We start from the raw sequence: 23,626 nt of genomic DNA on the forward strand, positions 1-23,626 counted from the left end.
AGAACAGGCACCCATGGCTCATGCCTGTTATCCTAGCTACTCAGGAGGCTGAGATCTGAGGATTGTGGTTCAAAGCCAGCCCAGGCAGGAAAGTTTGAGACTCTTATCTCCATTTAACCACTTAAAAGCTGGAAGTCAACCGATGGTCTAAGTGGTAGAGAACCAGCTTTTTTTTTTTTTTTTTTTTTTTGCTTGTACTGGGGCTTCCACTCTGAGCCTGAGTGCTGACTCAGCTCCTCAGCTCAAGGCTAGCGCTCTACCACTTGAGCCACAGCATCACTTCCAGTTTTCTGTGGTTAATTGGAGATGAGTCTCCCAGACTTTCCTGCTCAAGCTGGTTTTGACCATGATCTTCAAATCTCAGCCTCCTGAGTAGCTGGGATGACAGGCATGAGCCACTGGTGCCCAGTGAGCACAAGCTTTGAAGAAAAAAACTAGAGGAGCCAGGTGCTGGTGGCTCACGTCTGTCATCCTAGCTACTCGGGCTAAGATCTAAGGATCAAGGTTCAAAGCCAACCTGGCCAAGAAAGTCCATGAGGGGCTGGGAATGTGGCCTGGTGGTAGAGTGCTTGCCTATCATGCATGAAGCCCTGGGTCAGATTCTCAGCACCACATATACAACAAAAGCTGGAAGTAGCGCTGTGGCTCAAGTGGTAGAGTGTTCGGCCTTGAGCAGAAAGAAGCCAGGGACAGTGCTCAGGCTCTGAGTACAAGCCCTAGGACAAGAAAGAAAGGGGGTGGGAGGGAAGGGAAGGGAAGGGAAAGGAAAGGAAAGGAAGATCCAACAATGATATACCCATTGTCAAGATGTAAAACCAATTGTCACCATAGGTATCTTTGAAAAGTTATTTTCACAAGAGTTGGTAATCATTTTGATAACATCTGCTGACTCTTACTGTTAGCCTAAGCTCCACTTTAGGAACCACTCTGCCATCTCAGGCACTGATGTAAAGCATGACCTTCCATGAAATCTGATCATCTGGCCCTCTGGTGCAATTAGCTGACTCAGGCCTTATCTTATCAGTTGACACAGACAGCTGCAACCACAAACCTTAGCCCCTCCACAACAAAATTCCCTGCTCTCACAAACTACTCCCCACTCCTAAGGAAATCCTCCACCCCCAGCCCCCTAGCCATATAAATGCCCTTGCTGAAGAACAAGTGCTGTTCCTGCCCGAGAGGGTCAGCTTGTCGCTTGCTGACAATAAACATGGCTGTGTGTGACTTGGTGTCCATATGGTGTTCTGGGCTGAGGCTTTCACTTACAAGACCCTTTTATTCAAAGAACACTTCAGTATATGGATTTATTCCAGAGAGAGAGAATAATTTAGTTCCGGTCATGAATATTCATACAGCTTTCAATGAAAATTCATGTGGGTCTATGAATATTCATGTGGTTCTCCCCACCCTACCAAAAGACAAGATTGATGTTCTTGAGAATGTTCTCAACTCAAGTCTTATCAAACCCATTCCTTAAATTAGTTTGGTGACAAAATCTTATGAAGAATCAGGAAAAGATAGACAACTATAGTGCTTCTGAAATCTTTTATCTTTATTTTTGTCAGTGGTAGGGTTTGAAGTCAGGGTCTGGGCCCTGTCCCTGAGCTCTTTTGCTCAAGGCTCTACCACTTTGAGCCACAGTTCCACTACTGGTTTTTGAGTGGTTAATTGGAGATGAGATTTTTCTGCCTGGGCTGGCTTCAAACATACAATCCTCAGGTTTCAGCCTCCTGAATAGCTAGGATTTCAGGCATGAGCCACCGGCACTCCATCGCGAAATCTCTCTTGATAGCTACAAAGAAGACCATTTTAGCAGTGCCTGGTGGCTCATGACTGTAATCCCAGCTACTCAGGAGGCTGAGATCTGAGGATCTCAGTTCAAAGTCAGCCCAGATAGGAAAGTCTATGAGACTCTTGTCTAAAAAGCCAGAAGTGACACTACGGTTCAAGAGGTAGAGCACTAGCCTTGAGCGATCAAGCTAAGAGTCAGCACCCAGGCTATGAGTTCAAGCCCCAGGACTGACACAAAATGGGTTCCCTGTGAACTTTGCCCCACAGAGCGATGGTCCTCTAGACAGATCCCTGTGGCAGCTGTGGCAGCTGGGTGCTGAAGGGCAGAGGTGCCAGGGCCCTGTGGTTGGTCAGCTGCCATCTGAGGCACGGAGTGGAAAATCAATACAGCTCATCCAAAGCAGGAAGCCATGAGAAACGGTCTCATGACAGTGACCAGGGAAAACAGAGCCCTTGCCCATAGAGCTTGGAAACCATGTGTACGCAATCCCCAAGCGAGGCCTCTGCAGACAAGAGCCAGGTACTCAAAGATGCTACTGGAAGCCAGCCCAGGCAGCCACAGCCAAGAGACCCTCCTCTCCACCTACGCAGCAAAAAGCCATAAGTGGCACTGTGGCTCAAGTGGTAGAGCATCAGCATAGAGTGAAAAAAGCTCAGGGACAGCACCCAGTCCCTGGGTTCAAGCCCCAGCAAACACACACACATACACACACACACACACACACACACACACACACACACACTCTGCTGGAGCATGGAGAATGAAAATAAAAGTGAAAACACTCAGGTCCTGGGAGCCTGGCAGAAATCGCTGAGGCATAGTCGCTAACATTTACTGAGCATTTATTACAGCCCAGTCATCAATTGGTTCACTTCACAGAGAAGGAAATTGAGACTTGGCTATGAGCATTCAGGATGTCCCAATGAATGTTATCACTGGGATTTGAACCCAGACCTCTGGTATGGAAGCATCAACCTCTGATGGCTCCATCCACCCAATGCCGAGGTCTAGGAACAAAGGGTTAGAGGAAGGCCAACCTGGGCCGGGCCTGGGGGCTCAGAGTCTCCAAGGGGGCCAGGCACCCCAGGGACCCCAGCTCCTCACTTCTCTCTGGAATACCTGCTTAAATCCCAAATCAACACAGGCTCCCCCAGTGGGGGGGACGCCCCCCAGGGTGCTGCTCCGGCCCCGCCAGTCCAAGGCCAGCAGCACACCCAGGGCGAGGAGGACAAGGCCGGCCAGCACCAGACGGATCATGTTCTCCTGGGTGTAGTCGGAGGAGCCAGAACCTGCTGGCCACGGAGGAAAAGAGCTGTCAGACCCAGGGCCCAATGTCCAGCCCTGTCCTTCAGATCCCTAAGAGGCAGGGACTTGAGTCTCTAAGAGAAGTGGGATAAGGGGGCCTGGACCCCAGGGTTTGAGGGAAGAGGTTGGGGCCTGAAGGGTCTGAGGGAGTAGGCTGGGGTGTGGACCCCAGAGTCTGAGGGAGGAGGCTGGGCCTGGACTCTCGGTCTGAGGAAGGAGGCTAGGATCTGGACCCCCCAGGTCTGAGGGAGAAGGCTGAGGTCTGGACCCTGGGTCTGAGGGAGGGGGCTGGGGCCTGAACCCTGGGTCTGAGGGAGAAGGGGCCTGACGGTGTGGTTCCTGGGGAGGGCCTGGCCCCTTACCCTCAGAGGTAATGACCAGTGGCTCGCTGCGCTGGGACAGCACATAGGGCTTGGACGGAGTGTGGTAGTAGCAGCTGTAGGTGCCTGGGGCGTGGGCACTGGGCAGGGGGAAGTCGGCCCAGGACTGCACGGAGTCCTGGTACTGCAGCGGGGCCGCCATATCCACACGGTACAGCGCAAAGCTCATGCCAGGCATGTGGCCTGCGCACCGCAAGCTCACGTTGGCACCAGGAGCCACCACTGGCCCAGGCAGTGCCACCAGCGATGGCTGGGGCAGCTGGTCTGCAGGGACAGGCAGGGCCTGAGTCCTAGGGGTCTGTCTCCCCATGTCCCCTCTCTTTCATACCCCCTCTTTCTCCATGTCCCCTCTCCCCGCCCCTGCACCTTACCTGTCACCAACAGCTCCAGGTCCTTGCTGGGATGGGACCAGACACCTGGCCCCCAGTCTGGGTTGCGGTAGCAACATTGGTAATGGCCACTCTGGGTGGGGATCACCTCCTCCAGGAAGAACTCTGCCAGATTGCTGGACACGTCCCGGAGGAATGGGGGGGTCTTCTCTCCAAGCTTGAAGAGTTCAAACCTCCAGGCGGGTTGGGGTGCAAGGCACCTCAAGGTCACATTGACTCCAGGCGTCACAATTGCAGCTGGCTGAGCCTCTAGCCATGGCCTGGGGTGTGTGGCTGGGGGGACTTACCGAGGGAGCCCCAGAGTGTGGAGAAAGGGGAGGGTGGGGAGAGGGGAGAGTCACATTGTACAAACAAGACCATTTCTCAAACTTGGCTTTCCATTGGTAAAGGAGGGGAGGTATAGTCTGCAATCAAACCTTGTTAAAACAAGCTCTGAACCCCTGGTCACTCATGCCTGGAATCCCAGCTTCTAAGGAGGCTGAGATCTGAGGATCTTGGTTCAAAGCCAGATGGGGCAGGAAAGTCTCCAACTAACCAGCCAAAAGACAGAAGTGGAGCAATGTCTCAACTGATAGAGTGCTAGCTCTGAGTGAAAAAGTTAAGGGGGGGAGGGAGGAAAGCCCAGGCTCTGAGTTCAAGTCCCAGGACACACACACATGTGTGTGCATGCACATGCACACACACACACACACACACACACCAGTTGCAAGTCAGAGGAGGGGGACACACAACTTCTGAACTTTCTTCTACAGATTTGATGCTTTGGGGATAGGGTCTCCCTCTGTGGCCTTAAGCTGGCCCAGAATTCTTGATCCTTCGTCCTCAACCTCTCTGGAACAAGGTGTTACTTACCAGATGGAGTGAAGCTGGTGTGACTCAGAGGCCCTGCAGAAGGTTGAAGGTTTTGTTCTTTTTAAAGCCTGTTATGATGACCTTGCTGGGGTCCCGGGAATCTGATGCCTCTGGTCCCCCACTCCCCTCTGGAAAACAAGAGCCCTGGCCCTCTTTCCTCCTCTCTGCTCAGCCAGAAACCCAGACTTCCATCCTCCATCTCTTGAGCCAGATGTCTGGACCACCACCACTTAGCTGCACCTTTCCACAGGGTCAACACCTGCCCCTGTTGTTCCTCCTCAGGGTTGGAGTGTCCCTGCCTCCAGGCCCCTTCTTCCTCCTTGGGGAGCCAGGAGTCCTTTCCATGAGACTCGAGTGTCCTGGTTTTCACAGCCCGTCTATATTTGAACCTGGGAGTGAGTCCACTGTCCCAGTGCTGGAGAGTTCAGTACTCTCCGGCCTCGAGAGCCAGAGAAACCTGAGCTCATCCCCAAGTCTCTGAGCCCCAGCCCTTTTCTGAACTGAGCATCGAATTCCCACTGCCCCGCTGGTGCTGCCTGGTCACCCTGCAGAGTAGGGTGCCTGGGTCCCCAGATCCCAACTTTCTCAGCTCCCAGCCCCGCTCACGCAGAGGGGAAGGCGGCTTACAGAGGGTCAGGAGCTGGAGAAGGACCACTAGGGCCATCAGGGCAGCTCTCGGTAGAGTTGTGGACAGAACTGGTTGTGTCCTTTCCCCTCCCAGGAAGTGAGGCACTGACCTGAAGCCAGAGCCTTGTTTAGAGAAGTGAGGTGGAGATTTGGGTGACTGTGTTCCACCCCACTGTCCAAGAGAGAGATGGGGAAGGAAGCTGTGGTGTGGTCGCTGACTGTGTTCATGAATTCCACCAAAGGGTGGTGGGGGGAGGAGGGAAACACCTACTCCGTCTAGACTCTGACCAGGACTTGAGTGCTGGGAGGCCTCAGATGCCAACCTGGACCTGAGTGATGAGGAGGCCTCAAACACCGCCCAGAGCCCTAGGCACTGGGGGCACTTCTAGCACTAGGTAGAAGGGCACTACCTAGCAGCAAGCACTAGGGCAGTACCTAGTACTAGGCACTGTGAGAGACCACTGGCATGAACGCTAGTTTCCAGCTGCCACCTCAAATAATAAATAAATGATCCCCTTGCAATAAGAACGATTTTACTCCGCCTTGGGTAGACTGCTGCAGGAGAAGTTACTTTTCCAGTCTGGGACGCGAGCACTGCAAGCGAACCAAATCCTGAAATCTTTCCGTGCGCAGCCTTGAACTTGCTAGTATGCACACAAAGTCTGAGCTGGGTAGAGCCTCGCTCTGGAACCACAACTCCCAGAGTACTCCGCGTCCCGGTACCATATGGTCACTTCCTCTCCAGTGTGCGCGCTAGAGCGCCCTAGCACAGGGACTACAACTCCCAGAGTCCTCCGCGCCGCCGCCGCCGAGAGCAAGATGGCTGCACGTGAGTGTGGGCGCCCAGGGGGCTGCGGTCGTTCTGGGCATTCGTGGCGGCCCCGGGGATGGAGGTGGCATGGACGGCTGGAGGTCACTAGGGCCTGTGTAATACACACATACACCCCGCTACCTTCCCAGGAGTCACCGCCTTCCTCAAGGACGCCTGGGCCAAGGAGCCGGTGCTCGTCGTGTCCTTCGCCCTCGGGGGCCTCGGTGCGTGAGTGCCCCAGCAGTAGCGCGCACCTCCCGTCCCCTGCCCGCTCCCGTCCCCACCACCCCTTACCCAGCTCTGTGCAGTCGCGGCGCCCCTTGCCCTTGAGTCGTTTGGGGCAGCGTAGGCTGGGAGCAGGCCCAGGGTCAGTGCCTCCCGTGGAGACCCTGAGGCGCTCGCCCCCCCACCCCGTCCCCTGCGGGGCTCTGCACACCCAAGGTGCCTGGGGCCCTGGGGAGCAGTCTTTGCATGGACTCCCGGGCTCTGCGAGGGGGTGGGGGCTTACAATTCCTCATTTCTAACTGGTTCCTGGGACAGTCCAGTCTTGCCAACCTAAGGTCACACGGGACAGCTCTCAAGAGGGTGCGAGACACACCTAATTTCACAGAGCATCATGCTGTCCACTTTTTTATGTTGACATAGGGTATTACCAGGTTAAATTTAAGTCCAAATATTAATCTCATCTGTGCCTTCTCCTCTAATGTGAATACCAGAAGGTATAAAGTTACACCTGGCTGTCGCTGTAGGCCTTCCAGCAGGCAGCACATTTTTTTGTTTTGTTTCGTTTTTGCTAGTCGTGCGGCTTGATCTCAGGGCCTGAGCACTGTCCCTGGCTTCTTTTTGCTCAAGGCTAGCACTCTGCTACTTGAGCAGAGTTTTCTTGGCCGTTTTCTGTATATGTGGTGCTGGGGAATTGAACCCAGGGCCTCATGTATACGAGGCAAGCACTCTTGCCACTAGGCCATATCCCCAGCCCTGGCACATTGCTTTTACTCCTCACCTCAGGACTCCACATTCTGGCCCAGGAGGATTAGTAACCTATCAGTGACTGCTCTCTGCACTCTACTGCCACAGTCTGCAGCAGTCCTGTTTCTCTAGAATAGCCCTCAGAATGTTGCTCTGCTGTGACCATCCCTACTTCCTCCCGTCTGCTCCTTGCTAGGTGCCTGTCCTAACTTGTACCTACTTTTTTTTTTGGTTTGTTTTTGTTTTTTGCCATTCCAGGGCCTTGGACTCAGGGTCTGAGCACTGTCCCTGACTTCTTTTTGCTCAAGGCTAACACTCTACCTCTTGAGCCACTTCTGGTTTTTTCTATATATGTAGTGCTGAGGAATCGAACCCGGGGCTTCATGAATATGAGGCGAGCACTTTACCACTAGGCCATATTCCCAGCCCTTGTACCCACTTTTATACAAATGTGGACCCAGTGTGCCACAGGACCCCCAAAGCAAAGGCCTTCCTGGAGGTGTTGGTCCTTTCTGCTCCCCTTGTGCCCTGGCCTCATCTGTGTCTCTCCACAGCGATAATTATGCCTGTACTCAGCCCCTACACCAAGTACTCGAGCATGGTCAACGCGGCCACACCCTACAACTACCCAGGTGAGCCAGAGCTGGGGGGACAAAGCCTGGGTGGGTGACGGTTCTCACCCATTCCCACCCATCCCCCCACCCATTCCCACTCATCCCCTTCTTTTCTTTGAGCGTCTCCTACATTTCCGTAACTACTGCTTCCCAGGGCTGTCCCCCCATCTCTACTGGAGATCCACTATCCTACCTGTCTCACGTTTCCTACTTCTCTGCTTATTCTCTGAACCCTTGGTCTCTTTCTCTCTCCTGGGGGCTCATTTTGCTCTCTGAACATAAACTGACAAACCAGCTGACATCTGCAGAGCCCTGGAGATCTGCTGGTCTCAGCGCCCCGGTCCTGTCTCACAATGCTCCTTCTTAGTGCTCCCCCCCCAATCTCACAGTGCTCCTTCTCATTGCCTCCCCCTTGTCTCACAGTGTTCTTAGTGCTCCCCCCGACCCCAGTCTCACAGTGTTCCTTCTCATTGCCCCCCCCTTGTCTCACAGTGCCCCTTCGAGACGATGGGAATCTGCCAGATGTGCCCAGCCACCCCCAGGACCCCAAAGGTCCCAATTTGGAGTGGCTGAAGAATCTGTGAACACTTCTGCTGACAGCTGACAGGGAGGTGAACCTCTCCCCTTTGGCCTCAATAAAAATGTGAAAACAAACTGAGAATCTGAATGTGATTAGAGACAGGAGCAGCAGACAGTGGCCAAGGCAGCTGGGGGGGATGATGTCATTTATTGGAGTGGGATTAGTCAAAGGGTGGGCTGGCCAGGGTAGGGTAGGGCAGCAGTTTGTCTGGACCCCGAGAAACCCAACTTGAATCCAGGGCCTCATCTGCTTCAAAGCCAAAGTCTTCCTCAACCTTAATCTGGGGAGATAAGAAACAAGGCAGGAGTGGGCCTGGGCACCTGGAAGACCCCTCTGGGTGAGTGCAGCTCTCCAAGGCCAGACGGTGCGGTCAGGCAATGCCGGGACTCCCTCCCATCCCCTGCTTTCCCCTCCTCCACCTATAGGTTCCTCTCCTGAGGCTCTTGCCAACCTTCCCCACTCCTTCCCTGGCTTGTCCCTGGCCTCTTCCTTCCTGCTTCACCCTTCCGCTGGCCCCTGCTCCTCCCACCTGCACAGGTGCCAGATCCGGAGTCAGCGCTGCTCCTGCTCGGCCTCCTTCCCGAGGTGGCTTCCGCCTCTTCCTCCCACTAGACCCCTCACCAGGGGCTGGGCTGCTGGATTCTGGGGGTACAGGAGTCCTTCTGGGTGGGGACAGCCCCTCTCTCTCTGGAGGCTCATTCTCAGCATTGCCTGGGGTGGGGGCATCTGTGCCCTGGCTGCCCTCGTCCTGTGGGGGGAGGGGAAGGCAGGTGAAGACAGCTGTCTTGGGCTCCTCTCACCACCTAGAGATCAGCACTCACCTCTAACACGATGGTAAACTGGCTGGCCCGGTAGTCATCGCCATAGGAGTCCAGGACCCTCATGAGGAACCTGTGTGAACAGAGAGACCACTGATGGGTCAGCTTAACTTTACTAAGAAGGTCACACAGAGCTGGGCACCAGTGGCTCACATCTAATCCCACCTACTCAGGAGACACAGCTGAGGATTGTGGTGCAAAGCCACCCTAGGCAGGCAAGTTTGTAAGAGTATCTCCAGTTAAACACCCCAAAGCTGGAAGTGGAGCCATGGTTCAAGTGGAAGAACACCAGCCTTGAACAAAAAGGCTAGAGGACAATGCTTTGGTTCTGAGTTCAAGCTCTAATATCAGCACATACACACAAAAAAGGATAAAGGCCAAGGTACCTGCAACTAACAAAAAACAGAGGAGGGCTGAGCTTAGGGGAAGTGACTGCAAGGGAGTCTGGGAAAGTGAGCCAGCACAGAAACAGCCTGGTAAGCAGGACATACTCAGGATGCTCAGAGAGGACTCCAAGGAAGAGGGCAAGTCCACTGGGCCAAGCAAGCCAGAATGGGAGCTGCTGTGTGGACCAGACCTTGTTGGAGTTCTGTGTCCCAGGCTGCCCTGTCTCAATGGGACACAGCAAGTGGCAGGCAGAGCACAGCACAGCCCTCACCTCCACAGTGGGCTCCAGGCAAGCAAGTGCACGGCACTACTGTTGCCCTTGTGTGGGACAAGGTGGCTCAGCCACACAGTACATGGTGTCTGCCATCCCCAGCCTCGTCCTGTGGCTGGTGAGAGCCAGGTAGATGGGAGACAGTGGGAGGTAATGGACACGTGGGGGCACAGGCTACCTGCGCTCCTGCTGGAGCCTCCGAGTTATCCTCTGCACCTGATGGAGCCTGTTCAAGACGCGCTCGTTTACCTGAAGGGAGGCAGGAGAAACCAGGTCACATTAGACCCCAGACACTCAGTCCCTTTCCTGCCTCCCTGGGACCTGTCTCAGGCTAGCTGCTCGCCTCCAGTCCCCATCCACAAACACACTGGCCTCCTAGGGATGCTTGGCTCCCCAGAACACACTCCTGGCTTGGGGGGCTTTCCACATGCTGTACGGGCTAAAGAACACCAAAGACTGCAGGAAACCCCAAAGCTAAGAGGGAGTCTGAACCAGGACCCCAACACTCATGATATCTTGTTCTCACTTCTCAAATGTGAAATTGTCAGCAGGGAACATGTGTTGTTGAACCACCAGCTGGTGGTCTTTTTTCACAACAACCTGAGCAAACTCAATATATCCATTCCATCTTCAAGGAGCCTGGCCACCCCCCCCCCCCCGCCTTCCTTAAAGCCTTTCAACAGCTCCCTTGCTCCTCATCATTTTCTTTCTTTCTTTCTTTCTTTTTTTTTTTTTTTTTTTTTTGCCAGTCCTGGGGCTTGGACTCAGGGCCTGAGCACTGTCCCTGGCTTCTTTTTGCTCAAGGCTAGCACTCTGCCACTTGAGCCACAGCGCCACTTCTGGCCATTTTCTGTATATGTGGTGCTGGGGAATCGAACCCAGGGCCTCATGTATATGAGGCAGGCACTCTTGCCACTAGGCCATATCCTCAGCCCCTCATCATTCTCAAGAAAGAAAAATACTTCTTGCTCTGGTATCATGGCCTGTTAAAGCCATGGGCTCTACCTTCTGAGGCTCCTCTTCATCAAGGAGGTGGATTCAGTGGACTTCCCCCAACACAGGAAATTCATTTGGGACAGAAACCAAAGAAATGGAGAGGAGAATGGGTCCAAGGGACATTTCAGAGGCAGAGTGGGTGGCCGGGAGGCACCTGTCCCGGGTGTGCAGAGCTCACAGTGTGACAGCGAGGCCGCGAAGGGGCCCCTGGGAGACACCAGGAGGCTGAGCTGGTGCTGGAGAAGGTGGGCTCCAGGTACCACATAAATGAACTGAGGAGACGGGAGAGCACAGGGCAGGCTGGGTCTGGGAAGGTTCGGAGGACCACAACGTGGGAACCAGAACTCACCTACCTGCTCGATCTCCCGGCAGCGCCGGCCCAGGGCTTGGTACTTCCGGCGGTTCAGTTCCCGCTGGCGGCGCCGCCGACCCCGGGCTGCCTCCTCTTCCTCGTCCCGCTCTCGGAGCCCCGAGCCGCCCAGACCGCCCGACACGAACTCCACTTCGGTCTCCAGCTCGCTCTCCAAGATGTGGCCGCCGAAGAGCGGGGGCAGCGCCAGCTCCGAGCCCGGTGGTGCTGAGAACTCTTCGAAGCCCACGGCTGCCATGGTCCTGGGGGTCCGGGAAGGGGGGCTTCAGGGTCCCCGATCCAAGCTCCGCAGCCCCTCCCGCCTGGAGCCCCGACCCCAGTCCTCTTCCCTAGACCCAGGGGTCCAGGCCCCCAGGCCTCCTCGTTTCTCAGACTTGGGGCGGGGGGGGGGGTGTCACTAGCCTCTTGCCCCAGAATGTTCCAGCACAGACCCAGGTACCCCGAAAAGGTGTGTGAGAGAGCAATCTCCCGAACTACAACCCCCCATCAGCCCTCAGAGGACAGGGGCGGGCGGCTGCAAACTGCGGGCGCGTTTCCAGACTCGGGGTTCCTTCTCGGGAGGTCGGCCACTTACCCCTCCCTCTGCTCCAGCTCCATCTCCCCCACTCCCGGCGACCCAAATCTCAGGACTTCAGCCGCCGGCCTCCAGGTAGGGCCGTGCGCAAAACTACCCGTCCCGTCGGGCTTTTCGGCCCCGCAAGCCCGGCGCCTTCTGGGAGTTGTAGTTCTGTGTCCCCGGCTTCTTCCTCCCGTTTTCCCCCCTCCCCCCAGTCCGGTTGTCAAGTCCTTGCTTCTTTGTCTAAGGCAGCGTCGTCTGCGTCGCCACCGCCTTTACTCTCGTCGCGACACCTCACGCGCGTAGCAGCCCCCCGTCTCCCGCGGACTGGAATCCCAGCTCACGGAGCCACGGTAGCGGATGCGAATAAGGTTGTTTAAAACCCGACCGGGAAGAGCCTGGGCAGTGGCCTATCAGAGTGTGCTTCTGACCTCATCAGCTCGCTGCAATCGTATACGTCATCAGCGCGCGCCGTCCTCTCTGGGGAAGTTAATTTCGTAGAAACCGTCGTGTGCGGAGGCTAGGCGTGAGTGTGAGGGCGCCGTGGAGGGTGGGGGGCGTGGGGCCGGGCTGCGGGGTCTGGGGAGGGCCGGGCTGCGGCGTCTGAAGGACAATGTGAGTGAGGACAAAGGCGGGCTTTTGCAGGCTGATTGCCCAGAGGCTTTTTGTGTGACTTACATGTCAGGAGCAAAAATTATCTCTTGCCCTGTTATATTGGCTGGTGCCCGGGAAGCAGGCTTAACGAAGCATCGATTTAGCCGATCACAAGTGTGTGTGTGTGTGTGTGTGTGTGTGTGTGTGTGAGTGTGTGTGAGTGTGTGAGGTGCCTTTGGGCAGCACATGGTGGGGGGGTCCCAGCATCACCCAGCAGCCCACTCCTGGCTGGGTCAGATCAGTGAAGTATGAGGACCTGATGGAGTTAGGGAAGAAAGAGGGGGAGGAGCCTCTAACTTTAGGCAGTGGGAATGAATATGGGCAGATGCAGCCGTTGGGGAAGGAGTCTCCAACCGGTGGCAATTGGAAGGGGTGTGCTTGTGTCCTTCATGGGTAGGAACCGGTGACTCCCCAGTGAATAGAGCAAGCAGAGCATCAGCTGCCGGGCTTCCTGAAGAAGAACCAGAATCTTCCACAGGAGGCGCTCCTTCTGGTAATAAGAGAGATTGAGACAGGGTACAGTTTTAGGGAACTCTAATCTCGCTCCCCCATAGGCCTTGGGATGTCTCTGGCAGATGAGCTCTTGGCTGACCTTGAGGAGGCAGCAGAAGAGGAGGAAGGAGGAAGCTATGGAGAGGAAGAAGAGGAGCCAGCCATCGAGGATGTACAGGAGGAGACACAGCTGGACCTTTCCGGGGATTCGGTGAAGAGCATTGCCAAGCTATGGGACAGCAAGATGGTAAGAGGGCATGAGGTCATGAACAAAACTCGCAGGAGAGCGCTGTGATGCGGAAGCAGCTCTTCTCTCTCAAGGGTCCCAGGTTCTGACTCTGCTCTCCTTCCCTAATAAGTTTGCAGAAATCATGGTGAAGATTGAGGAGTACATCAGCAAGCAAGCCAAAGCTTCAGAAGGTACCTCCCCTACCCCCCACCCCCAATTCTCCTGCTATCTTTTTGGTTCCTCGTGGCTTAGAAATTGAATGTGTTTCTCTTAGCCAGAGCCTTTTGTCTTTTTCTCCATCCCATCTTGTCCCAGTTCACTTCCTCAGTAAAAAAAAAAATTTTGCACTAGTTGGGTATGGTGGCATACACCTGTAGTCCTAGCACATAGCAGGATGAGTTAGGGGAATTGAATGTCTGAGTCTAGTCTGGACTATAGTAAGAGTCCTCATGTGTGTGTCTATATACATACTTATATCCATATATATGGGGCTGGGAATATGGCCTAGTGGTAGAGTGCTCACCTTGTATACATGAAGCTCTGGGTTCGATTCCTCAGCACCACATGTATAGATAAAAGCCAGAAGTGGCACTGTGGCTCAAGTGGTAGAGTGCTAGCCTTGAGCACAAAGAAGCCAGGGACAGTGCTCAGGCCCTGAGTCTATGCCCCAGGACTGGCAACAAAAACAAAACAAATAAATATCCACATATATACATGCACTCCACTGCAAAGTTCTTAAGTCCTTATTCTGTCCTGAGCACTTACTAATAACTATGCTTCAGTTTATCTTAAGATTTCCCAAACTGCACTGACCGATTATATGTGCTTTTCTTTCTCTCATATCTGCAAACTCTCAGCCTGTTGCTTAATATTTTCTTAATATTTCTTAATGTTTTCTTTAAATCAGTAGGCTTTTTAAAATATTAAGTTTATGGATTAGACAAATCAAATTAAACATATCACTACCATGAATGGAAAACTGGGACATGTTAGAAGAAAAAAACAAAAAACCTGAGCCACACGTGTGAGAATCCCGAGGTGTGAAGCAGCCTCTGGTCCCGAGACGCTGTAGTCAGGCCCTGTGGGAAGGTGGAGAAGCCTTGGAGAGATCTACAGGTGTTCCCTGAGTGACTGCTGGTCACTGAGGATGCTGGACTTGCCCTTCAGGCCCTTCAGATGTATGAAAGCCGTAGCTGTCGTCTGTGGAGGTCAGGGTGATGGAGAGCTATGGGACAACTGAGCTCTGGAGTGAGATGGATCAAGTCCAGACTGGCCCACAAGACAGACTGGAGGGGTAGTAAAGGAACAACACAGGTCGAGGGGATGTTTGCAAACATGTAAACCCATTGCTGCTAGTGTACACTTCAGCTCCTCCTTCCTGTCCCCAGTCTCAACTGGTCTCCCTACAGCTGATCTGGGAGGGGGTGGGCATTTAGGCACAACCCCCCCATCCAGATGCTTCTTGTATTCACAGTGATGGGACCAGTGGAGGCAGCCCCCGAGTACCGTGTCATTGTGGACGCCAACAACCTGACAGTGGAGATTGAGAATGAGCTGAGTGAGTACTGTGAATGGCAGCTCTGGCTGGTGCCCCTTCTCCTTCCCCTTCCCCTGCTCTCCAGGGAGGATCAGGTAGGAGCCGACCCCCCCTCATCCCGCCCTCCCATCTCTCAGGTGGGTCTCCATACCTCTGTATTAGCTGGAATCCAGGTTCTGCTTCTGTCACAGTGTCTTCATAGAAAGAAATACAGTCTCTTCTCACCCAAAAGTTTGAGCAGATCTAGCCTGGTTTGATTTCCTATAAGGCATAGGCTCTTCCTGCCATCTGTTTTCAGGCTATAGTGTGACTGTTTGTTCCACTGCCTCCTCCAGCCGTCGCCACCGCATCCCCAGCAGTGAAGGGGGGCAGAGGAGGGCAGAATGCTTTTCCTTAGGACACAAGGTGGCAGTTACATCCAAGCTCCCACTCGCAGCTTGTAGAGCTGACAGATGGCGGCCATGTGGCTATTACGGGCAGCATGAATGGACATTTATGCTGGTATCCATGTGCCAAGATGATTTTTAGGGGTTGTTGAAGATGGACCCACTGCCATCTCCTCACTGGACACCTGTCCTTCCTGTCCATCTTAGATATCATCCATAAGTTCATCCGGGATAAATACTCAAAGAGATTCCCTGAACTGGAGTCCCTGGTCCCCAACGCCCTGGATTACATCCGCACAGTCAAGGTAAGAGGAGCTGGGCAGTACAGAGGCAAGACCTTGGCCCAGGAAGCCTGGAGGTCTGGAAAGGCCGGAGAGGCACAAATGGAGGCTCAGCAAAGGAGGACAGGACCTGGAAAGGATGTGTTTCCCCACTCCCTGACATGGTCTCTCCTCCCTCTGGTCTCGTGAGACCAGCCTGACCTGGGCTTCCCAGCTGGGCAGGAGCAGGTAGTATTGAGTTGAGCTCTGGAGTTGGCACAGGCAACCTTGTAAAGATGCAGTCAGTGCAGTTGTATAAGTACAAAGACCCTGAATGGGAAAAAAAAAAACAGGAAGAAGCGAGTAGGGGCAGGAGGAGTATTGAAAAGGCCAAGAGGGTCAGAGCACATGGACTTTAAGGGTTTGGGATCCTGTGAAGAGGAACAGGAACCACGAAGACAGAGAAAGCAGGACCCCCACCCCCATACCTGTGTCTACTTGGAGATTGGGATGGTGGCAGAGGAAATTGCTGTCACCAGATCTGTGGTCCTGAGCACTTGTCTAGGACATCAGGTCTGTCCTGCTTGGATTCCAGTTCTGGGTGGACAGGCAGAGCAGACAGTCCTGAGGCCTTAGGCAGGGGTGCCGGTGGGTGGGCAGGGGGAATATGGAGCAGATTTTTCCGAGGCCTCAGGCAGGGGCATTCTGGGAACTGCTAGGAGGCAGGAGAGGACCCTGGTGCAGGGGTCCCAGCTTTCCCAGTGTCCTCCAGCATGTGCTGGAGGAAGAGAACTTCTAGCAACTTCCAGGTTCTCATGACTCTCTTCCACTCCCCTCTTCCTCCAGGAGCTGGGGAACAGCCTAGACAAGTGCAAGAACAACGAGAACCTGCAGCAGATCCTGACCAACGCCACCATCATGGTGGTCAGTGTCACCGCATCCACCACCCAGGGGTATGTGTACCGAAGGCTGGCGCTGCCAGCCCAGCCCAGTGAGGGTCCAATGCTGGCTGAGAATTAGGATTCCCAGCAGCCCTTGCTCCCAGGCCTCAGGGCTGACAGGGCTGGAGGTGGCCTGAGAGCTGCCCTCACACAAAAGTGCCTGCAGCGGGGTACCCAGCAGGGCCGGGGTCTGTCCCGCTGCAGGCAGCAGCTGTCAGAGGAGGAGCTGGAGCGGCTGGAGGAGGCCTGCGACATGGCCCTGGAGCTGAATGCCTCCAAGCACCGCATCTACGAGTACGTGGAATCCCGCATGTCCTTCATCGCACCCAACCTCTCCATCATCATTGGCGCATCCACAGCTGCCAAGATTATGGGTAAGGCCTGGATGCCCCCCATGGGGTGCTGGTAGGGGTGTGACAGGGACATGGAGCCTTGCAGTCGCATTGAGCCCAACTGGATATATGCAGAACATTTTTCCCCATCTTGGAAGTCCTCAACCAAGTCTCATCTGCAGCACCTTTGGGCTATACGCAGTCCTACATTCACAGATTCTGGGGCTCAGATGTGAGCCCCTGTAGGCATTTTTTTTTTTTTACCAGTCCTGGGCCTTGGACTCAGGGCCTAAGCACTCGAGCACTGTCCCTGGCTTCTTTTTGCTCAAGGCTAGAACTCTGCTACTTGAGCCACGACGCCACTTCTGGTCATTTTCTATATATGTGGTGCTGGGGAATAGAACCCCAGGGCTTCATGTATACGAGGCAAGTACTCTTGCTACTAGGCCATGTTCCCAGCCCCCCTGTAGGCATTTTCTCTCCCTGATTCCTGTGAACCCACCAGAGCTGGGATGGAGCAGACCCTCTATCCAGTTGCCTAGAGTTGGTGTGGTGAAAATAATTCCATTCAAACAGAGGTGGCCCAGAATGCCAGCGTGGCTTAGCCGGGGCTTTGGGGGCAGCTTCCTTTTGGGCCACTGTTGTGCTGTGCCTCCTCAGGCAGGTTGCTCCCTGATCTCTGCTCAGTGAAATGAGAGGCACTGGCCCTCCCCATCAGGGTTGCCTTGGGGATCCGGCCACAAGGACAGAGCCCCCAAATCTATGCCCTGTGTTTCCTTTGACCTTGCACTGCAGGTGTGGCTGGCGGCCTGACCAACCTCTCTAAGATGCCTGCCTGCAACATCATGCTGCTTGGGGCCCAGCGCAAGACACTGTCTGGCTTCTCCTCTACCTCTGTGCTGCCCCACACCGGCTACATCTACCATAGCGACATCGTGCAGTCCCTGCCCCCGGTGAGCCCATGGCCCATAGTTCTGGAAAGAGCCATAGGTGATGCCGCACCTTAGCCTCTGAAATGGGGGGCAGCATCTGCTTCTCTGGACACACAGGAAGTGTTACAAAGCAGGCCTTGCACATAGCAAGCAATGCAAGGCCTGCTTGTGAGTTCAGGGGGACCCCTAAACCTAAGGAGATGGAGAATATTCCCACCAAGCTGGGGAGCACAGGCAGGGCTCCAGGAAGGGAGTAGCAGGACTTCCTGAGTCCTCTCCCATGGAGTCAGGGCTCACTGCTCTCCTGGGACCATGTGACCATTGAGAAACTTCTCCAAGCCTCACTGTCAGGATCTCCTGGGGCTCGTGACCCCTACGTCCCAAGGCTGGGCTTCCCTGCAGGGCCAGCCCTACAGACAGGAAGCCATCTTATAACCATCTGGCTGGCCCAAGGCCTCCAGGCCAAAGAGCACACTTCCTATGCAGGGGTCTTCATTGGCCATTGCTGCTGTTGGTTTTACTGCTTTATGACTATTAATTGAGTCCTATGGCTGTAGGTTTTACCAAAACAAAGGCGGCCTGGCTTTAGAACATGAATCCAGTTAAGCACAGATGGATCTTTTCATAGCAGTGGCTGTATGTTTTCTTCTTTTCTGATTTTTCCCACTTCCATTGCTTTAGGATCTCCGGCGGAAAGCAGCCCGGCTGGTGGCTGCCAAGTGTACGCTGGCAGCTCGCGTGGACAGTTTCCATGAGAGCACAGAAGGGAAGGTGAGGGTGGCAGGGTGCCCGTCCCCAGGGCCTGGAGGCATCAGGGAGAGGGCAGGCTGTCAGAGGGACCCACTGAGGCCAAGGACTCTCACTGTGGTGTATTAGTTTCCTCGGGATGCTGGGACAAATAGATACAAACTTGTGGCTTAAAACTCAGACTTAGAGTCCTGGAGGTGAAAACTTAGGGAGTCCCCTGGGCTGTACCTCTCTGGAGGCCCCCTGAGAGAATCTGTTCCCCCATCCATTCAGCTTCCAGGGGCCGCCTGCCACCCTGGCTAGAGGCGCCCTCCTCTGGTGGAGCCAGCCTTGCAGCGCCTTCCCTCTCCTCTGACTCCGCTTGTGTCTGCGGAACTGCAGCACAGTTCCTCTGATTGTGTAGTCAGGTCCCTGGGGTGATGCCGAGCCCACACCAAGAATGCAGAGCACTCGCATCTCCCATCCTTAGTCCAGTGGCATAGAGGTCCTACAGACCTGGAGATTCGGGTGCCAGACACCAGAGCTCATCTTGGGGAGGGAACTAGAGGGGTGGTGAATGCAAAGGCCCTGAGGCTGGCACAGAGCCCAGGAGCAAGTAATACCCACAAGCCTTGGGTACCTGGAAGAATCCTGGCTGTGACGGAGGCTCTGAAAATGGGGGCAGTTGGGGTCCTTTCTGAAGGGAGAGCCCTCAGGGGAGATTTGTGGTGAGGAGAGAGATGGTGTAGGTGCCAGGCTGTCAGCTGACCCGGAGGATGGAGCAGGAGGTGTACAGGGACTGGGCTCGACATGGTTATATTTGAAGTGCCAGGGAGGGTGAGCTCAGGGTTCAGGTATGAGGCATGAGGTCCTAAGCACGACAGAAGACCTGGAGAACCACAGGCCCCAGGGAGGGCACCGAGCTCAGTGGACGGTGCTTGGGCAGTGGCTTTGGTGAGTGCCCACAGCCCCTCACCCCCTAACTCCCCTCACAGCCCCTAACCCTAGGTCCCTTCCCAGGTGGGCTATGAGCTGAAGGATGAGATCGAGCGCAAGTTCGACAAGTGGCAGGAGCCACCCCCTGTGAAGCAGGTGAAGCCCCTGCCTGCGCCCCTAGACGGGCAGCGGAAGAAGCGGGGTGGTCGCAGGTGAGCAGCTCAGGGGTTGGGAGGGAAGGGAAAGGGCTAGTACCCTCCTTGCTGACCCCCTGCTCCCCCTACCATTTTTCCTAGGTACCGCAAGATGAAGGAGAGGCTGGGGCTCACTGAGATCCGGAAGCAGGCCAACCGCATGAGCTTCGGGGAGGTCAGAGTTCCCCCCACCACTCCTCTTCCTCACACTCTCATCCTGTGTACCTGCTCAGACCTGGCTGTGCCCCAGCCTCCCTTCCTTCACCCCTCCTCAGCCCTGTGATATCACTTAGTACCGGCTGCCTTTCTGACTTCCCTGCTTTCTGCTCCACCCCACTGCCCAGCTCCCAAGCTTCTTGTTCAGGGCTCCACTCCAGGCCCTCCAGAACCCCCTAGGCTGGTCTCTCCTTGATCCAAGGTGGCCTGGGGCTTAGCTGACTTCTTGAGGTGCCCTACTGTACCCCCACACTGTGCCCCTCCTGCTCAAGTGCCCTCAGCACAAACCCATCCCTTGTCACAGTTCTCCTCATGCTAGCTAATATGCTCATAGAGAGATGGCCTCCACGCTGCTCAGGGAGGAGTGTCAGGACCCGAAGGGTGCCCAGACAGTGCCCCACGGAGTCCCCAGGGCCACCCACTGAGGGCAGCCAGCCCAGGCCCCATAGGGTCCTCAGGGCCACCATTGCTCAGTGGGCTTGTGTCAGGTTGAGGCACCGGCTGAGCATGGGCACCTTTCCCTCCCGCCAGATCGAAGAAGATGCCTACCAGGAGGACCTGGGCTTCAGCTTAGGCCACCTGGGTAAGTCGGGTAGTGGCCGTGTGCGGCAGACACAGGTGAACGAGGCAACCAAAGCCAGGATCTCCAAGACTCTGCAGGTATGGGGAAGCCGGTGGGGCTGGGACTGGAGGGATCGTGGCGCTGAGCCCGGGTCCCAGCCTCTCCTCCCCCACAGCGGACCCTGCAGAAGCAGAGCGTGGTGTACGGTGGGAAGTCCACCATCCGAGACCGCTCCTCGGGGACTGCCTCCAGTGTGGCCTTCACCCCACTCCAGGTACACCCCATGCTGCAGGAGCTGGACCAGCTCTGAGCGCACCGCCCTCCCCGGCCCTGCCAGCGACCCCCTGGCCCAGTTTAGAGGCAGGCCCACAGGGAGTCCTGCATGATGCCGACAGGGCACAAGCCAGTCACGCAGAGGCGCTCTGGAACAGGGCAGAGCTGTGCCGAGCACAGCCAGCTTTGGAGTCATGCCTAGGGTTGTGTCCAAATGGCCAGCTACCGCCTGAGCAGAGACAGCTCTCAGAGCCTCTGGGTCCCTGCCTTCAAAATAGCCAGGGCAGTCAGGTAAGCACCTGCCCCATGAGAGTTCCCCAAGCAAGTGACTTGAGTTCAAGTCCCTTCCTGGCACCGAGGAGCAGTGTGGAGCCGGCTGTCTCTCTCCTGATGCCTCAGTTGGCTCACTGTAAGGGTCACACAGGTCAGTTCTGCCGTGTCACATGATGAGTGAGCTCGCTTGCTCGCCAGCAAGTGGCTCCTGAGAGGCAGCTGAGTTCCCAGCTCTGCCTCGGGCTCCCGGGGCAAAGCCACAGACAGCAGCCAGGCCTGGCTCTGTGAACGACATGGGTGGCAGGGGACCAGAGGTGTGTGATGCGAGAGAAGGCCGTGTGTCAGAGAGATCAGGAGTGCAGGGAAGTGGGTAGACAGGTTTCTGGGTTAGAACCACCATGGTGAAAAGAGTTACTGCCTTGAAAACATTGCCGAGTGCTGGCAACCGGCTGTCCATGGCAATGCTGGGTCTTGTGCTGCGACTCTGGGCCAGCCACGCTTTCCTCTGTGACTCAGTTTCTTCCTTCAAAAACGGAGAGACTAGCTTTTCTCAAACACTGGCATTTTCAGCATCACCTGGAAACTCGGTTAGAAATCTGGATGCCCAGTCTCCCCTCTTCCCTGCCCCCAAACCCACTGGATCCAAATCCAGCAGGACTGGGACACAGTGCTTATATCCAGCAGACCCTAAGACCCTCTGGAAGGAAGGGAAGGGCCTGGGCCTCCAGTGTTGCATGGTTCTCTTGCCGGGAGGAGGAGAAGCTGTTGTTGGGAGCCTAGCCCCCCTCACCTGTCATGTTCCCCCTCTCCCCACCTAGGGTCTGGAAATCGTGAACCCTCAAGCAGCCGAGAAGAAAGTGGCCGAGGCCAACCAGAAGTATTTCTCTAGCATGGCCGAGTTCCTCAAGGTCAAGGGAGAGAAGAGTGGTATTATGTCCACCTGAGGCGGAGCGCACCAGGGTGGGTGCCCACTGAAGCAACATGGACACCACTGGTCTGGAGGAACAGAGACAGCCCGCGCCATTCTGCCCCGAGCCCAGGCCAGGATGCTCAAGGAATGTGCAGAAGCGCCTCCTCCTGTCTCCCCATTGGAATGCAGCAGGTCTTCACTATGCCTGTCTATTTTGTTATGCTGGGAAAAGAAATCCCTTTTTTTAGGAGTACAATTAAAAACTCACTATCTGTATTTGTCCTCATGAGTGACCATTTGTGAAGCACCCAAAGGTGTCAGAGCTATGAGCCTCTTGGCCCAGCTGGTTACCCCTGCCCCCCGCCCCCGCTCAGCTCCCAGGAACTGCTGGTCTCCACTCCCTGCCTGGGTCCCAGGAACAGATCTGATCTTGCCATCTCTAAGCCCTGGAGAACATCAGTTATCTTGATGGAGGGGCAGTGTGGCCAGAGAAAGCTCCAGATCTGGTCCCTGAGGCCAGACTGGGCCTTCCTGGTCCAAGCATCCACACCCACCCTGTGAGGCACCCAGGAGGCCTGGAAAGAATGCAGGGAAAGCACCTGGCACTGGGCTCAGGCAAGCCCAAGAGCTGAGGCCTGATATTTCTAACCTGTGTTGGTTGAGAGCACCTGCCAAGCCCAACATGGGTGAGGCAGGCAGGCTCCATGCCCTGGTAGGAGCTGATAGCTAAAAGTTCCTGCATCCCACTTTGTCTTGGGAACTGGGGCTCAGACTTGGGCTGAGGAGAAAAGCACTGCTGATGAGGGGGTATAGGCCAGCCCCCAGGTATGTCAGGATGCTAGCAGCTCCATGTCTCTGCTGGATGGAGCAGACTTCATGTGGTCCTGGAAGAGAGCTCTGGTCACCTGGCCTACAAGGTCTAGGCTCCTCCAAGATCTTTGATTTATCTCTGTTTTGTCTTTGCAGTCTGACACTTTGTTCCTCACTCTGGACCATTCCCTATCACTGCTTTATGTTACGGTCCTTCATGGGTCTCTCAGAGTAGGCCTTGTGTCTATAAGTCTGTTCAGAATCCCCAGGTCCCTTCCTGGTCTCACTTTATTACATCTGTGTGTGGCAAGTGTGTGTGTGTGATGAAAATTGAATATGCTTCAGAATTAATCTGGAGGCTTGTTAAAACATGATTACTGGGGCTGGGAATATGGCCTAGCGGTAGAGTGCTTGCCTAGCATGCACAAAGCCCTGAGTTCGATTCCTCAGCACCACAAAAACAGAAAAAGCCAGAAGTGGCACTGTGACTCAAGTGGTAAAGTACTAGCCTTGAGCAAAAAGAAGCCAGGGGCAGTGCTTCAGCCCTGAGTTCAAGCTCCAGGACTGGCAAAAAAAAAAAAAAAAAAATTACTAGTAGCACTGGTGGCTCACACGTACAATCCTAGCTACTCACGAATCGGAGATCTGAGGGTCACAATTTGAAGCCAGAAGGAAGAAGGAAAGTCTGTGAGACTCTATCTCCAGTTAACCTCCAAAAAGCCAGAAGTGGAGCTGTGGCTTAAGTAGTAGAGTGCTATCCTTGAGCAAAAAGAAAGCTGGGGGACAGTGCCCAGGGCCCAAAAGCCCCAGTACCAGCACCAAAAATAAAAACATATGATTACTGAGTCCAGAGTTTTGTTTTCTTGCTAAGATGGTGCTCAGAAATGCTTGTTACAAACAAGTTCACAGATATATTTATGCCTCACATTCAACCTTTTTGAGAACCAGAGTTCCAAAAAGGCCCCGTTGTGGGCTGGGAATATGGCCTAGTGGCAAGAGTGCTTGACTCATATACATGAGGCCCTGGGTTCAATTCCTCAGCACCACATATACAGAAAATGGCCAGAAGTGGCGCTGTGGCTCAAGTGACAGAGTGCTAGCCTTGAGCAAAAAAGAAGCCAGGGACAGTGCTCAGGCCCTGAGTTCAAGGCCTAGGACTGGCCAAAAAAAAAAAAAAATATATATATATATATATATATATATACATACATACACACACACACACACACACACAAAAAGGCCACGT

The 23,626-nt window shown here is 54.8% G+C and overlaps 4 protein-coding genes across 6 annotated transcripts; 2 read left to right on the plus strand and 2 right to left on the minus strand.

The window, feature by feature from the left end:
• Positions 1-2,618: 2,618 nt before the first annotated feature.
• Positions 2,619-5,516, minus strand: Oscar (osteoclast associated Ig-like receptor). Of its 2 annotated transcripts, none has more exons than XM_048330210.1 (5): positions 5,346-5,516; positions 4,719-4,751; positions 3,849-4,148; positions 3,460-3,741; positions 2,619-3,081 (listed from the first exon to the last, which is right to left on the minus strand). In XM_048330210.1, the coding sequence occupies exons 1-5, from the start codon at positions 5,380-5,382 to the stop codon at positions 2,849-2,851; spliced, it is 885 nt and encodes a 294-aa protein (XP_048186167.1). In that variant the 5' UTR covers positions 5,383-5,516; the 3' UTR covers positions 2,619-2,848. The 2 variants fall into 2 exon arrangements, with proteins under 2 accessions (XP_048186167.1, XP_048186166.1); XM_048330209.1 differs by having other exon boundaries at positions 2,619-3,084.
• Positions 5,517-6,065: 549 nt separating this feature from the next.
• Positions 6,066-8,389, plus strand: Ndufa3 (NADH:ubiquinone oxidoreductase subunit A3). The gene is made up of 4 exons (XM_048330225.1): positions 6,066-6,174; positions 6,306-6,380; positions 7,680-7,757; positions 8,232-8,389. The coding sequence occupies exons 1-4, from the start codon at positions 6,072-6,074 to the stop codon at positions 8,321-8,323; spliced, it is 348 nt and encodes a 115-aa protein (XP_048186182.1). The 5' UTR covers positions 6,066-6,071; the 3' UTR covers positions 8,324-8,389.
• A 52-nt stretch (positions 8,390-8,441) lies between these two features.
• Positions 8,442-12,057, minus strand: Tfpt (TCF3 fusion partner). The gene is made up of 6 exons (XM_048330217.1): positions 11,736-12,057; positions 11,145-11,403; positions 9,974-10,044; positions 9,141-9,210; positions 8,849-9,067; positions 8,442-8,599 (listed from the first exon to the last, which is right to left on the minus strand). The coding sequence occupies exons 1-6, from the start codon at positions 11,756-11,758 to the stop codon at positions 8,480-8,482; spliced, it is 762 nt and encodes a 253-aa protein (XP_048186174.1). The 5' UTR covers positions 11,759-12,057; the 3' UTR covers positions 8,442-8,479.
• A 62-nt stretch (positions 12,058-12,119) lies between these two features.
• Positions 12,120-21,846, plus strand: Prpf31 (pre-mRNA processing factor 31). Of its 2 annotated transcripts, none has more exons than XM_048330193.1 (14): positions 12,120-12,243; positions 12,769-13,110; positions 13,223-13,283; positions 14,567-14,650; positions 15,223-15,320; positions 16,122-16,228; positions 16,421-16,590; positions 17,344-17,501; positions 18,162-18,251; positions 19,227-19,354; positions 19,439-19,511; positions 20,084-20,212; positions 20,290-20,388; positions 21,479-21,846. In XM_048330193.1, the coding sequence occupies exons 2-14, from the start codon at positions 12,934-12,936 to the stop codon at positions 21,602-21,604; spliced, it is 1,500 nt and encodes a 499-aa protein (XP_048186150.1). In that variant the 5' UTR covers positions 12,120-12,243; positions 12,769-12,933; the 3' UTR covers positions 21,605-21,846. The 2 variants fall into 2 exon arrangements, with proteins under 2 accessions (XP_048186150.1, XP_048186151.1); XM_048330194.1 differs by having other exon boundaries at positions 12,168-12,243; positions 12,926-13,110.
• Positions 21,847-23,626: the final 1,780 nt, after the last annotated feature.

The sequence above is a fragment of the Perognathus longimembris genome, chromosome 20 (genome assembly GCF_023159225.1).
Source record: "Perognathus longimembris pacificus isolate PPM17 chromosome 20, ASM2315922v1, whole genome shotgun sequence".
Classification (NCBI taxonomy): domain Eukaryota; kingdom Metazoa; phylum Chordata; class Mammalia; order Rodentia; family Heteromyidae; genus Perognathus; species Perognathus longimembris.